At 38.0% G+C, this 14758-nt stretch overlaps 1 protein-coding gene across 2 annotated transcripts in view; it reads right to left on the bottom strand.

Moving 5' to 3' along the window:
* PGR (progesterone receptor) overlaps positions 1–14758 on the bottom strand; it is a 110925-nt gene that overhangs the window by 6194 nt on the left and 89973 nt on the right. The window contains exons 5-6 of one of the 2 annotated variants that reach the window (XM_043896736.1): positions 9004–9148; positions 7350–7480 (exon numbers count right to left, since the gene is read on the bottom strand). In XM_043896736.1, the coding sequence (XP_043752671.1) occupies positions 7350–7480; positions 9004–9148 (276 nt within the window). Of the gene's footprint in view, positions 1–7349; positions 7481–9003; positions 9149–14758 lie in introns of those variants that run through there. The other variant, XM_043896816.1, reaches the window with a different exon arrangement.

Below are 14758 nucleotides of genomic sequence, written 5' to 3'. Positions count from 1 at the left end.
ACTAAAAAGCCTCTTGATGAAAGTGAAAAAGGAGAGTGAAAAATGTGGCTTAAAACTCAACATTCAGAAAACTAAGATCATTGCATCTGGTCCCATCACTTCATGGCAAATAGATGGGGAAACAATGGAAACAGTGAGAGACAATTTTTTGGGGCTCCAAAATCACTGCAGATGGTGACTGCAGCCATGAAATTAAAAGACACTTGCTCCTTGGAAGGAAAGTTATGACCAACCTAGACAGCATATTAAAAAGCAGAGACATTATTTTGCCAAGAAAGGTCCGTCTAGTCAAGGCTATGGTTTTTCCAGTGGCCATGTATGGATGTGAGAGTTGGACTGTGAAGAAAGCTGAGCACCAAAGAATTGATGCTTTTGAACTGTGGTGTTGGAGAAGACTCTTGAGAGTCCCTTGGACTGCAAGGAGATCCAACCAGTCCATCCTAAAGGAGATCAGTCCTGGGTGTTCATTGGAAGGACTGATGTTGAAGCTGACGCTCCAATACTTTGGCCACCTGAAGAGCTGCGAAGAGCTGGCTCATTTAAAAAGACCCTGATGCTGGGAAAGATTGAAGGTGGGAGGAGAAGGGGATGACAGAGGATGAGATGGTTGGATGGCATCACCGACTCGATGGACATGAGTTTAGATAAGACTCCGGGAGTTGTTGATGGACAGGGAGGCCTGCTGTGCTGCGATTCATGGGGTCACAAAGAGTCGGACATGACTGAGTGACTGAACTGAACTGACTGAGCTATGAAAAATGTCATTTCTGATTTTTAAAGGATATATTCTTAGAAGTGGAATTATTAGAGTAAAAGGCATTACTTTTCTTCACATTCAAAATATATATTTCTAAATTATCAACTCTTCTTACTGTTTAACTGTTGGGTGGTTGGTTCTCAGCAATTTTCATTTAGGGTAATTTTTTTTTTTATAGAGACAAATAAAATATAATCTCATTTTTATTTCTCCAATTGTGAGTGAGTTTGAATGATTTTTTAGTGCTCATTAGTGATTTGGTTTTATTTAAATTTTTTTTCTGTTTTGTACTTGTTTTTTTTGTATTAAGATATATTTAAAATACTTTCTAAGTTTGTGGTTTAAAGCCCAGTTTTAAAATATTTAATCAGTGCTGTAACTTTATTAAGGCAAAGAGTACTACCTAGGCAACCCCAATTTTCCCATGCTCAGAAAGCCAATGCTTTCAATTTTTTCAACTATTTCTTTTGATCTTTCCTTCCATAGTTTTAAGTAATACCCTTATATTGCTGTTACTTGAGTTCTTAACAGTATGGAAAATAGGGCTATAGCTCTATTTTCGTATTCCAGATCATCACCCCTACACCACAATCACATACTCATATATGAAGAGCTTCCTATTCCTCATCTTAATATAATTTTCATAATATTTGTTAGATCAATATTCAGTGTTTATTATTTTAGCTATGTAAAATGCTACCACAGTCAAGTCATATAGAATACACTAGGATTTCTTTCAAGTATAATTTTTTTGTTTTGCTGAGAGTAAGTAACCATACTGATGGATGTGAAGTGGTATACACCTGTGGCTTTTGTGCTTCTTTATAGATTAGTGATGCTGAGGATCTTTTCATGTGCTTAACGGCTATTTGTAAATCTTCTTTTGAGAAATGCCTATTGAGGCTTTTATTTTTAAATTGGTTTATTTGTTGTTGTTGTTGTTGGGTTACAGAGATTCTTTATGTCATCTGAATATTAATACTCTTACTTTAGCAGATATCTTTTTCAATATTTTCACCAAATCAATGGATTAACCTTTCTTTGTCTTGGGTCCTTTGATGCACCGAAGTTTTAAATTTTGCCAACGTGTACTTAGGGCATCCCAGATGGCTCAGTGGAAAAGAAAAACATGGAATGGGAAAGACTAGAGATCTCTTCAAGCAAATTAGAGATACTGAGGGAACATTTCATGCAAAGATGGGCTCAATAAAGGACAGAAATGGTATAGACCTTACAGAAGCAGAAGATTTTAAGAAGAGGTGGCAAGAACACACAGAACTATGCAAAAAAGATCTTAATGTCCCAGATAACCACGATGGTGTGATCACTCACCTAGTAGACATCCTGGAATGCAAAGTCAAGTGGGCCTTAGGAAGCATCAGTATGAACAAAGCTAGTGGAAGTGATGGAATTCCAGCTGAGCTATTTCAAATCCTAAAAGATGATGCTGTAAAAGTGCTGCATTCAATATGTCAGCAAATTTGGAAAGCTCAGCAGTGGCCACAGGACTGGAAAAGGTCAGTTTTCATTCCAATCCCAAAGAAAGACAATGCTAAAGAATGTTCAAACTACTGCACAATTGCACTCATTTCACACACTATCAAAGGAATACTCAAAATTCTCCATGTGAGGCTTCAACAGTCCATGAACCGAGAACTTCCACATGTTCAGCTGGATTTAGAAAAGGCAGAGGAACAAGAGATCAAATTGCCAGAATCTGTTGGATCATAGAAAAAGCAAGAGAATTCCAGAAAATCATCTACTTTTGCTTCATCGACTATGCTAAAGCCTTTGACTGTGTAGATCAAAATAAACTGGAAAATTCTTAAACGGATAGAAATACCAGACCAACTTCCTTCCTTCCTGCAAAAACTGTATGCAGGACAAGAAGCAACAGTTAGAACCAGACATGGAATAATGGACTGGTTCCAAATTGGGAAAGGAGTACGTCAAGGTTGTATACTGTCACCCTGCTTGTTTAACTTCCATGCAGAGTACATCATGCAAAATGCTGGGCTGGATGAAGCACAAGCTAGAATCAATATTACCAGGAGAAATATAAATAACCTCAGATATGCAGATAGGGCTTTCCTGGTGGCTCAGACAGTAAAGAAACCCCTGCACTATGGGAGACCTGGGTTCGATCCCTGGGTTAGGAAGATCCCCTGGAGAAGGGAATGGCAACCCACTCCAGTATTCTTGCCTGGAGAATTTCATGACAGTGGAGCCTCGCAGGCTACAGACCATGGGGTCACAAAGAGTCAGACATGACTGAACGACTTTCACTCATTCATTCACTCAGATATGCAGATGACACTACCCTTATGGCAGAAAGCAAAGAGGAACTAAAGAGTTTCATGATGAAAGAGGAGAGTGAAAAAGCTGGCTTAAAACTCAACATTCAAAAAATGAAGATCATGGCATCTGATCCCATCACTTCATAGCAAATAGATGGGGAAACAATGGAAACGGTAGCAGACTTTATTTTCTTGGGCTCCAAAATCACTGCAGATGATGACTGCAGCCCTGAAATTAAAAGATGCTTGCTCCTTGATATAAAATCTATGACCATCCTAGACAGCATATTAAAAAGCAGAGATGTTACTTTGCTGGAAAAGGTTCGTCTAGTCAAAGCTACCTGGATTCGATCCCTGGGTTGGGAAGATGGCCTGGAGAAGAGAAGGGCTACCCACTCCACTATTCTGGCCTGGAGAATTCCATGGACTGTATAGTCCATGGGGTTGCAGAGTCAGACATGACTGAGCAACATTCACTTATGGTAGTCATGTATGGATGTGAGATTTGGACCATAAAAAGGCTGAGTGCTGAAGAATTGATGCTTTTGAACTGTGGTGTTGGAGAAGAATTGAGAGTCCCTTAGACTGAAAGGAGATCAAACCAGTCTATCTTAAAGGAAATCAGCCCTGAATATTCATTGGAAGGACTGATGCTGAAGCTGAAACTCCAATCTTTGGTCACCTGATGCGAAGACCTGACTCACTGGAAAATACCCTGATGCTGGGAAAGATTGAAGGCAGGAGAAGAAGGGGACAACAGAGGATGAGATGGTTGGATGGCATTACTGACTCAATGGACATGAGTTTGAGCAAGCTCTGGGGGATGGTGAAGGACAGGGAAGCCTGGTGTGCTGCAGTCCCTGGGGTCACAAAGAGCCGGACATGACTGGGCGACTGAACAACAACAAAGCATAGCTTTTAAATTCTTCCGGGGTCTCTCTTTCCTCTAAATTATTTTTCTATTTTGTCTTTATGTTTGATATCAAAGATGTTCCTCAGATGCCCTGGTTGTTTATTTTTATTCAAGCGTGGAAACTAAAAAGCTGACTGCTAGTTCTGTTTGAATGAGTAGTTATTATTGACTGTAAGCTTTAGTGTAGGGCATTCTGGCTGAGCTATTTCAAAGAGAAAGCCTTGCTATTGGAATATTTAGTTCTTTTTTTTTTTCTAGCTTAATAAATTCTTTATAAAAGAATCTTTCATTTTCCTATCTGGAGAATATAAACCTGGATGACAGTGTTCTAGAGGACTGGTGATTTTGGAGGATATTGCCTCAATATCTGATGTAATCTTAATCTGTTTCCACTATGCCCCTTCACCCTCATCAGTGCCTGCAGTTCACCAACCCAACTGCCGTCAGTTACATCCTCTTCAGGGAATAAACCTACAATCTCTGCCTTAGTTGTAGAACAACTGCACTGTTGGTGGATATTTAGAAACCAATTTTCAAGAGAACTTGGTGTTTTTAATTCTACTTTCACTCTCATTAAAAAAAAAAGAAATCACTGTTGTCACTACCTGCAAAACATGTTAGAGGTTCAGTGATACAAATCAAGGTGCTTGCTTTTTGACTTCTCTTCTTCTGGCTTAGAAACCACTTTCTCACTCAGTCGCGTCTGACTCTTGGAGACCATGTGAATTTTAGCCCACTAGGCTCCTCTGTCCATGGGTTCTGCAAGAATACTGGAGCGGGTTGCCATTTCCTCCTGCAGGGGATCTTCCCGACCCAAAGACAGAGCCTTGCATCTTGTTCGTCTCCTGCACTGGCAGGCAGGTTCTTTACCGCTGAACCATGCGAGAAGCCCTCCACTTTCTCAGGCACACTGAATTAGTTTCTGCCTGCTGGCCTGCGGGATTTTATTGCTACTGATATTTCTCTCAGTTTCTTTACTTTTATTTTTTAAGAAATCCCTTGACTAATATTTTTATGTAGCTTAAAAGGAACAATGATTAAAGTGTGTATTCAACCTGCCATATTTTCCTGGATATCTGTACTTTAATTTTTAATGGCAAATGGGTGGTTTAAATTCTTATCAAGTCACTGAACTTTTCCTTTGCCAACTTTTCTATTGCATATATTTTTTAAAAGTGTTCTTTGAGATTTCTCATTTTTATTCCTTTTAGCTTATTTTTTTTTTGTTTTGTTTTTTTTTTTTCTTTTAGCTTATTTTTAACAAGCTAAAGTGTTTACAACTATGAGCCACTTATTTTGAGATACAATTTGAGCTAAATATTCAAACTAAGTTTTCCTCAAACATAAAGCTTCTTTTCTCAACCATATTGATTTGTTCCATACTCAAAGACTTCTAGTGTTTCTTTATAGGATATAAAGTTCTAGTATATGCTAGTCTGATTTGACTAAGAATTCAGAGTATGTATTCATTTTCCACATTATTAATTATTCTAACTTTCTAATTCTCTCCCCACCCCCATATTTTTGTAATAATTACCTATTTTTTTAAGATTTAAAGATGAATTTCAATAGCTATGCCAAGTGTCTCCTCAAAATTCCATTAAAATTTGTGTAGATTTTATTACACAGATTATTACATATAACAATATATAATTTATATACATGTATATATGTAATACTATTAACTAAGTACATGATTTCCCCTTTTCTTAAAGTTACAAATGGCCGAAAACCTTGCCTTCCACGGTATGTGAGTGAAAGTCATGTGTATCTCCCTTCCTTTCCTTATGACTGTCTTCCCTCAGCACTGCCCTAGTGATTATGGAGGCAGGTGTCAAGATGATGCCTCCATCTGCCTGAACACCTGAGTGATAACAAAGAGCCTCCCTGTAGATCTGCAGTGAAAATATAGCAAGAAGAATAAGTACTTAAAAATTTTTGAAAGCTACTGAGGTTTAGGGCTTGTTTGGTTCCCTGTATAATGTAAGCCTACCCATAAATACAGTATTACGTTAATGATATCAACTAATTTGGGAGATCTAGGACCATCTATGATATATCCACTATTGAGTTCATTACCATCAAGAAAAGCATGGCAGGAGTTAACTGCTGCATTATTAAAGTTCTTTCAGTTGACTCTGTTGGCCAGCCCCATATCAATTCCTTTTTCCACTTTGTGCTTTTTTTAATCAAATTAGGCTTGAAGATCTGTGCTCCGGATAGAGTTTCCAAGGGTTGGGTAAAGGGCTATGGTTCCCTAGATCCTGTATTAACCTGTGTCTGGGCACAGACTTCATGAGGTAAACTGCCTTCTTAAGAGTTCGGCTTTTCTACCTTTCCTCTTGATACACTCCCCCGGCCCTACCGTGTAAGATCCATGCCTCTAGAAGGAAGTCCTTGCCGAAATCTTTTCTGAGAAAGACTCCTGCCTCACTTTCTACCTCAGGTCACAGCTCTCTGTGGTTTCCTTTCAAGTCACAAGGACTGAAGGAGGCACCAATTCAGACAGTCAAGGCTGAGTCTACCTGTGTGCGGGATGGGCACAGGAAAGCGTAAAATGTGGAAACAATTTAAAAAGTTTTCCACTCAGACCCTGGGAGATCCATGGAGGCAGAGGTTCACATGTCCTCTGTGTGTGAAAATGAATGTCGGATGTCTGCCCACTCTTGTGGTGACCAGCGCGATTTCTTCGGGGTGTACAGTTAGGGCGCGTTCCCGAGCTCCCCTGCAGTCAGGGTGGACCGTAGAACGTGGGGGAAGATAGTTCCAGATCTAGTCTCCAAAGCTTCTCTTACTCACTGCTCATCTTCCAGTCAGACAAAACGGAAGACTCCAAGCTGATGCTAAGGGTACAGCCTCTGGATGAAAGGGGCCTGAGTTTTCCTGGCCAACCCATTCGACTGACTCTGAGTGACACATAAACTGCTCTTATATTGTGTACTGATTCTTGCAGTTATGTGTTGTAACTGTTAGACTATCCTGACGTAAAGTGAACAGTTACAAATAAAACTGTGTGTTTTCTAGAGTAAATCCTTTGCAGGGTGGGGGTGAAGGGAAGCATAGTCTGTGTTTACGCAGTATTAATTAGTTTGTAATACTTAATTGGATGAATATGAAAAGGTCATATAATCATGTTTTACCTAAAAAAGAATAGAAACTGGCTTACTTGATGGGCTATTTTAATATTAAGTGATAGGCAAAATCTGAGAAATATGAAGTGATTTTATTATAGTCTATGGATGCTTCTCTTTTGCAGTTTCCAACTCATTAAGATTCATAACTCATCTATAATCATATAATAGTACTGTTGTTTGAGACTTCCCCAATGAGTTAAAAATTAAGAAAGTAAATCTCTTGCATTCAGTTACTTATGCTCACTCACTTGTATTAAGCAGCAGCAATACTTTCATACAGAGGAACTCTTCCTGGCTGACTTGAAGCTTCACAAACTCCTGTGGGATCTGCCACATGGTAAGGCACAAGGAATAGAATGACGACTCCTTCATCCGCTGTCTTGCACCACACACAACACACAAAAGAAAAAACAACAGGGGAAAAAACCACACACAGGGTCTTAGCTAGTTTATGTAATTCATGAGAGATTATGAGTTTTAGTTATTACCTGATTTATTGAATATGATTTTTTATAAACAAACTCAACATTTGGAATTTTAAATGTCTTCTAAATTTACTCACACTAATGGATTTTGAGATTAAAAAATTTTGAAGTTAGAAGTTTATTTTAAACACACATTAACTAAGACTAATGTTGCTATTCACTTTTACTATCACATTTAAAAAACCTAACCCAAGAAAGGACAGCAAAGTTGTAGCAGTTAAAAATGCGGTGCTGAGAAACACTCAGAAAATATTTATTTACTGATTTTTTTTCCTTGTGGATAAAATATATAAAATTTTGTGTGCAAACCAACGTGAGAGTGAATTCAATTCACAGAAATTGAATAGTGTAGAATACTTCAGTGCATTCAGTTTAGAATATTCATGTAAAATGGCTGCACTGTGAATGATTTTAGAGGAAATATATGGTGATACAGAAAAGAGAACATTAGCAGCATTAAATAATCGACAAGACAAACATGAATTTTTAATACTGAGGACATTTACTTAAGGTATTTCCTCAGTTATGTACTGTTTTGTAATATCTGCACTAGTCAAAGAAGTGATCAGGAATGGTGGGAAAAACAAGGCAAAACTAGATTTGACTCAGGAGAGATAAAATTAATCCCAACCATCACTTGGATTCTTTGGCAAATTATTAAGTCTCCTCTGCCTCAGTTGTCTGAACTGTGAAATAAAGGGTGCTGATTCCTTACAAATTTCAAGTGACTGTGGGATAAAATAGAATAACATATATGAAAGTTACCTGCAATCTGTAAAGACTTATACAATTATAACTTATCACTTTATATAATTCTGAGTCAACAGTCCCTATTAGGACAGTACAAATACTTTCATGAAAAGATTCTTATTCAGTTTAAAGTTGTATGTAGAAAGTTAATTATAGTAATTCCAATATAATCAAGCAAATTGGATTCAAATTTTATTATCTTTCAATGTTTTAAATAAATTACCAGTCTAATTTATCCTCTAGGAAGACAAATATTTTTACTTTTTGAAGGTAAGTCAATACTTTTAAGCAAAAATATTTCTCATTTACTTCATTATCTTCATTACCGCCAATGTAAAAATTTTAATTTGATAAACATTTATTTGGTCTTTAAGAAGACCAAATGTATTTCTTGATACATTTCTGAAGTTTTGTAAGGAATTTTTATTTGTGACAACTACTATATATTTAAATAAAAGAAAAAGCTCTAAATATCAAATCACTGATAATACATTTTTACTAATATTGTCAGTTCAAGTTATATTTTGAGGTAGTTCTGAGAAACATTTCAGGAAAATTTTGTTATTTAGGACACTAGGTGTATGATCTCTACTGAAATGTAGTTTTCAAGATTATCCTACATATACACTTTGATAATAATAACAACAAAAGTCAAGTTACTACTTACTCATTTAGTATTAGATCAGGCGCAAAATATAGCATCTGTCCACTGACATGCTTATAAGATCTCCATCCGAGTCCAAATACCATTAAACTCATCCAAGAATACTGGATGAGAGTTATCTGGTCATCAATATGTAAGTTCCGAAAACCTACAAAACAAATTTAAAAATAGAATGATCACTGTATCAAAAATCACTGTGTCAAAACCTGAAAAATAAACATTTGAAAACAGATGTAAGTAGGGTATGCGCTAATACCTTGACTACCTGATGCGAAGAGCTGACTCATTAGAAAAGATCCTAATGCTGGGAAAGATTGAGAGTAGGAGAAGGGGGTGACAGAGGATGAGATGGTTGGATGGCATTATCGACTAAATGGACATGAGTTTGAGCAAAACTCTGGGAGATAGTGAAGGACAGGGAAGTGTGGTATGCTACAGTCCATGGGGTTGCAAAGGGTTGGACACGACTTAGCAACTGAACAACAAGAACAAGGGTAAAGTTTTCAGTCAAAATATTTACATACAAAAAAAAATCAGGAAATAATAAAGTCAGAAAAAACTAAAAAGGATAAGAGACTGGAATTCATTAAAATTAGTCATTGTGATTGAGCATTTCTGGGAACTCACTGATTAAATCAAACATGTATCATTCATTCATGCAACATTTATTTATGGAGAGTCAATTATGGACCAGGCACTGTGTTAAAACGCTGGGTTACAAAGATCAGTAAGACAAAACCCTTGCCCTTAAAAGAATCTTAAAAGATAGAGAAGGTAAGAAGGAACCCACCAGGCAGTAGAGAGAGTGGGAAAACTGCCCCAGACAGAGACAACACCTGAGCAGAAGAAAGTCAGACTGCTGAGGAATCGCAATTCTCCGGGATTTAAACATAAATTGGGTTTATTTTGTAAAACCACTGTTTTCAGCTTTGCTACGTCTAATTTTTCTTGCACAACTCTTAATTAAAGTTTGAGTGGATTCCATAGGTTTCTGATCACTTTTGCTTTCTGAAACTTTATTCAGTTTCATTTTAAACTCCGATATGGCTTAAAAGCTTTAGAGTCTGTATGTATGTGTGCGTGTGTGTGTGTGTGTGTGTGTGGGTGTGTGTGTGTGTGTGTGGTGTGTGTGTGTGTGTGTGGGAGTGTGTATGTGGGGGTGTGTGTGGGTGTGTGTGTGGGGGGGGTGTGTGGGTGTGTGTGGGTGTGTGGTGTGGGTGTGTGGTGTGTGTGTGGGTGTGTGTGTGGGTGTGTGTGGGGTGTGTGTGGGGGGGTGTGGGAGTGTGTGTGGGGGGTATATGTGTGGGTGTGTGTGGGGGGGCTGTGTGTGGGGGGTGTGTGTGTCCTGGCCTTTCACACCTTCACAACCTCGCCCTTTTAGGCCTTTCTCTGGTTTTGGTGGCAGGGGAAGAATGGCAGGAAAAGGGCAAAGGTATCTTGACTTACATAGTCAGCGTTTTATCCCCTCTCTTTCCAATTCTCTTTTTGCCCATTTGGGGAAAAATAACCAGTTCAGCACTGATAACATAAAGGAGGGTAAGGCAAAGAGGTGTTTGGAGGTGTGGGCTGGTGTTGGATCATGGGTGGTCTTGCACACCTATGAAGCAGCAAGGGGAGTGATATAGCCTAATTTACGCTATGCACGGCTCACTGGGAGCCACATGGAGGATGTGTTCAAGGGAAAAGGTCTGAAGTTAGGGAGAGAAGTTGGGAGCTATTACCAAAGACCAGGAGAGAGATGATAAAAGCTCGAAATAAGTCAACAGGTAGGAGTAGAGAAGATAGAGCACATAGGAGAAAGTTTTAAAGAGTAAAATTAAAGAAATGGGCAACTGACTGTATATAGATTGGAAAAAGAGGAAGTCAAACAGATGTTTCAGTTTTTACTTGGATGGTGCATGATGATGATAACAGCATTACTGAGACAAAATAAAGGAGAAAAAACAGGCGAGAGAGAAAAGAGTAAACTTTGGACCTGTGTTTGAGGGACCAATGGAAGATCCATTTGCATAGGAATTAGAGGTATGGGGAGATATCGAGCAAAAAATAGAAAACTCTTAATTATTTGTACTTGAGTACTTGAAACAGTAAAAGTGGATGAAATATTTCATTAAAGGTATAAAGAAAACAAATATTTTGGTAGGATCATCAACCATGTTCTATAAAACTTTTCAAATAACATCTATTTTTTCTAAGACTGCTAAAGTCCACTTACAAATGACCTATTTCAAGAGTCAAACTTAATTCCTTAGATCTCAAGTGTAAAAGAACTATATTTCCTGATTTGGTTAATTATCTCAAAATAGAAAAGGCTATCTTCCCTTCATGTACTTCCTGCTATTCCCATCTTCGTATGAATAGCAGGAAGACTACTCTTTTCTTCCTGGAAATTCTTAGTCGCAGAGGGACCGAAAACATCCTTAGCACATACTCATAATCAGCGGTACCACAGCAGGTATTTGCCCTTTAGAGGCAGCGGGCCTCTCCAGTGCTCACCTTCTCCCCTCCCTCTGACTCCCCATCTCTTTTTCCCTCTATGTGAACAGCTTCCCATTGTTTGCAGTTTGGTCAACCAAATTACAAAGGCAAGTACCCTACCTTCCCACAAGGAAGCTGGCTAAGGCCTCTGGTTCCCTGGGCTTGTGACCTAGGTTTGATCCATAGACTACCTACTATCTGGACTTTGAAGCAAAAAATAGTAAAGCAAAGATCAAGATACGGTTAGGCTTTACTTATGATGGTGGTGGTGCCTAATGACAGTGGGATCCAATGGGATCATTTGTGATGCTTGTCTTGGCCCTCCAGAGAGACCTTGGTTTCTGCCTACTCTTCAGACTTGTCCTTCTATTCAGTGAATCCCTGATGTCTTTTCAGAAAATTATGTTTTTCTTTTTTGTTTGGTTTTTGATAGCAGGATGTTTTTGGTTTTTAAAACTTAGTAGAGTTGGTATTTATTGCTTACTTCCTGACTGGCTCAGGTGCAGAAAGACTCTCTAAAAATAACTAGCCAAGAAAAACTTGGCATGCAATTTTCATAATTCTCTCTTTATTTTCATGTCATACATGCATCTTGAAGTTCATGTTTATATATTACTTGTTTTTTTAAAATTATGAGTCACTCAATACATCTAGTACAGAAATGCTACTTGTAAACTGCATACTTTATAGGCTTTAAAAAATGGGTAATTACTTCTTCCATTAAGTTTAGGATCATTTGATAAGAGATAAATAATAAAGTTTCCTAATTCCTGAAAAGCAAGACTCCCTCAAGGGACGCACATATAGACTTGGCTTATTTTTGGTATGTTATAATAGAAAAGGCAAATCTTGGTGAAATAAAATATAAAATTACCAGTATTTATAGCAGAAAGTATATCCTTTCTATGTAACAGAATGAAAAAAAAAATCAGAAAAATAGCTTTATTTACTCCCCCTTTAAGTGTGTTTATCTAAGTGTACAATGTTAAATTGACTTTAACATGCTTAGTACAGAAGTGCAATTTTTTTAACCATTAACTGTAATATCATTCATTACTTTATACTGAAACAAAGACGGGAACACTGAGATCAAATTCCCATTGATGATAATGATCAGGTAAACTCAGTACATTTGAGATGAGGATCAAAATGAAAACCTTCACACAGAGAAGTGATGGATGACCCATAATTGTGTTCAACAAGTAGTAAAGAAAAATGCTCTTTCCTTTTAAGTGACTTGACCTGATAATTTCTGTCACAAACTGTCCAACCCTTAATGCCTAAAACAAATTGAAAAGAAAGTGTACGGTGATACCTAGCCTACATGACCTTCTAGGTTCTTCTGGCTTAATCCCAAAGATTTGATAAAATATACTGGTTGTGCTCCTGTAAAAACTGTCATGTACTGAAATAGTTAATCTATAACAAGGGAAGAGCATCAACTATCTCAGCATCTTCCCACACAAGCTGTGAACTTTGAGGAACACAAGAAGCTTCATCACAGCAAGTGTAATCACTACCATACGTTTGATGACCTTATGCATAAATGCGAATTTGATGTGCAAAGATTTAAGGCAGCATAGTTCTCAAAAAACTAAGGGACTTTTGACTCAGTCTGGGGAGGCTTGGGGAAATCTTCCTAGGGCAAGCTGATCAGCATCCTGAAGACTAGTTAGGGACTAGCCAGGTGGAAATGTAGGAGAAGCAAAGGGCCACCACATAAGGAAAACAAAGTGGATGAAGAAAGGCTGGAAATTGAGCAAAGAGCTTTGTGGGAACCAAGCCTCTGAGGTGCTTGAAGTGGGAGAGTGAGAGAGAATGTAAATCCAGGAGCCGGAAGGACCTGAAATATTAAGGCTAAGAAGTTTGATGTTCTGGAAAGGGAAGGGAATAATGTAACAGATTATAATTGCTTTTGAAAAGATGATCCTAGTGGCAGAACTGAGGACTGTCTGCGGGCAGTGTGAACTGTGATAATAGTGTCAGTTGGGGGCTGTGACTGAAATCTAGGGGAAAATGATAAGGCCTTAAAATAGCCCAAGGTAGTAGCAGGGTAAATAGCATGTGTAATGAATCATACATATAATAAGCAGAGTTGACAGAGGTGAAGGAAAAAAGTGAGTGAAGGATTATAACCTAGATTTGGTCTGCAGTGCCATTTCAAGATACAGAGAAAGGTCTTAGGCTTATGGAGTAGAAGGTCATCCTGGCTTGGAAGTTCATTCAGGTGGAAATGTATAATAAGCACAAGAAATATATGGTCCAATACTTCTGTAGAGGACCTAGGTTGTCACCATGTTAAGTAGGAATCATGAGAATATAATGGGAGCTGAAGAAAGGCCGTAAGTGAGCACATCCAGCCTTGCAGACTGAGGAACTACTGGAATAGAAGATGGAACCAGGAAATGCCAAATTCATGGGAGAGCAAATCCACAAAGGAAATGGAAGCTGTGTAAATCGAGAGAAACATATCTGCCTGCAAGGGAATGAACGTTACAGGAAGAGTTTCGGCAAGACATGGCTACTTTGTCATGGCTTCAGAGGTATGTGAAACATGGTAAGGACTGAAAGTATTCACTGATTTGACAAAAGATTTTGGTGACATTGGCAATAGTAGTCTCAGTGGAATAGAATATTAGAAAATCATGCTTTAATGTCTTCATGATAATACTATCAAAGCCCGACTTTACTCCAAGAGGGCTAATCTCATTTCCTTTCCATCACTATTTTTGGGAGTAGTTTAATTTCTTCATTTGATTTGGGGAGAGAGACAAAAATATTTTGTCATGCATGAAATGGCTATCACTGACTCAAAAGATATTTTGGCATGCTTCAAAGGCAAAAAACCAGGCAAAGAACTGTTTTAGTCTTCTGATACTGACAAATGCAAGTAGTCTGACTGAGAAGTAAGATATGTTTACAAATGTCAAAGCATTGGCCTGAATATTTTTTTCCAGCAAATAAATAGAAGAATCAAGGCAAAATTTATGCAAACGAAATATTTCTCCTGAACCTCTCTCTCACATCAATTATGGTACGATGTATTCGGCTATAATACACAGAATAAAGAATAAGGATGACGTTGGAATGAGTACTTAAACATTTAGTATCCAAAGCCTACCCTGACTCAGCCCACAATGTACACCTCTAAATTTACTTTCTTCAATTCTCTCCAATGTAATTTTCTCAGTGGTTTCTTAATTCTTGGATGATGAAACCCCCAGAATGCCAGTGGTGTTTGAGAAACCATGTGCACAATGTAATCTCTCAGTCAGCAGCT

Source organism: Cervus elaphus, chromosome 1 (assembly GCF_910594005.1).
Source record: "Cervus elaphus chromosome 1, mCerEla1.1, whole genome shotgun sequence".
NCBI classification, from domain to species: Eukaryota; Metazoa; Chordata; class Mammalia; order Artiodactyla; family Cervidae; genus Cervus; species Cervus elaphus.
Note: the sequence above shows the minus strand (reverse complement) of the source record. Positions and strands in the feature narration are given on the sequence as shown.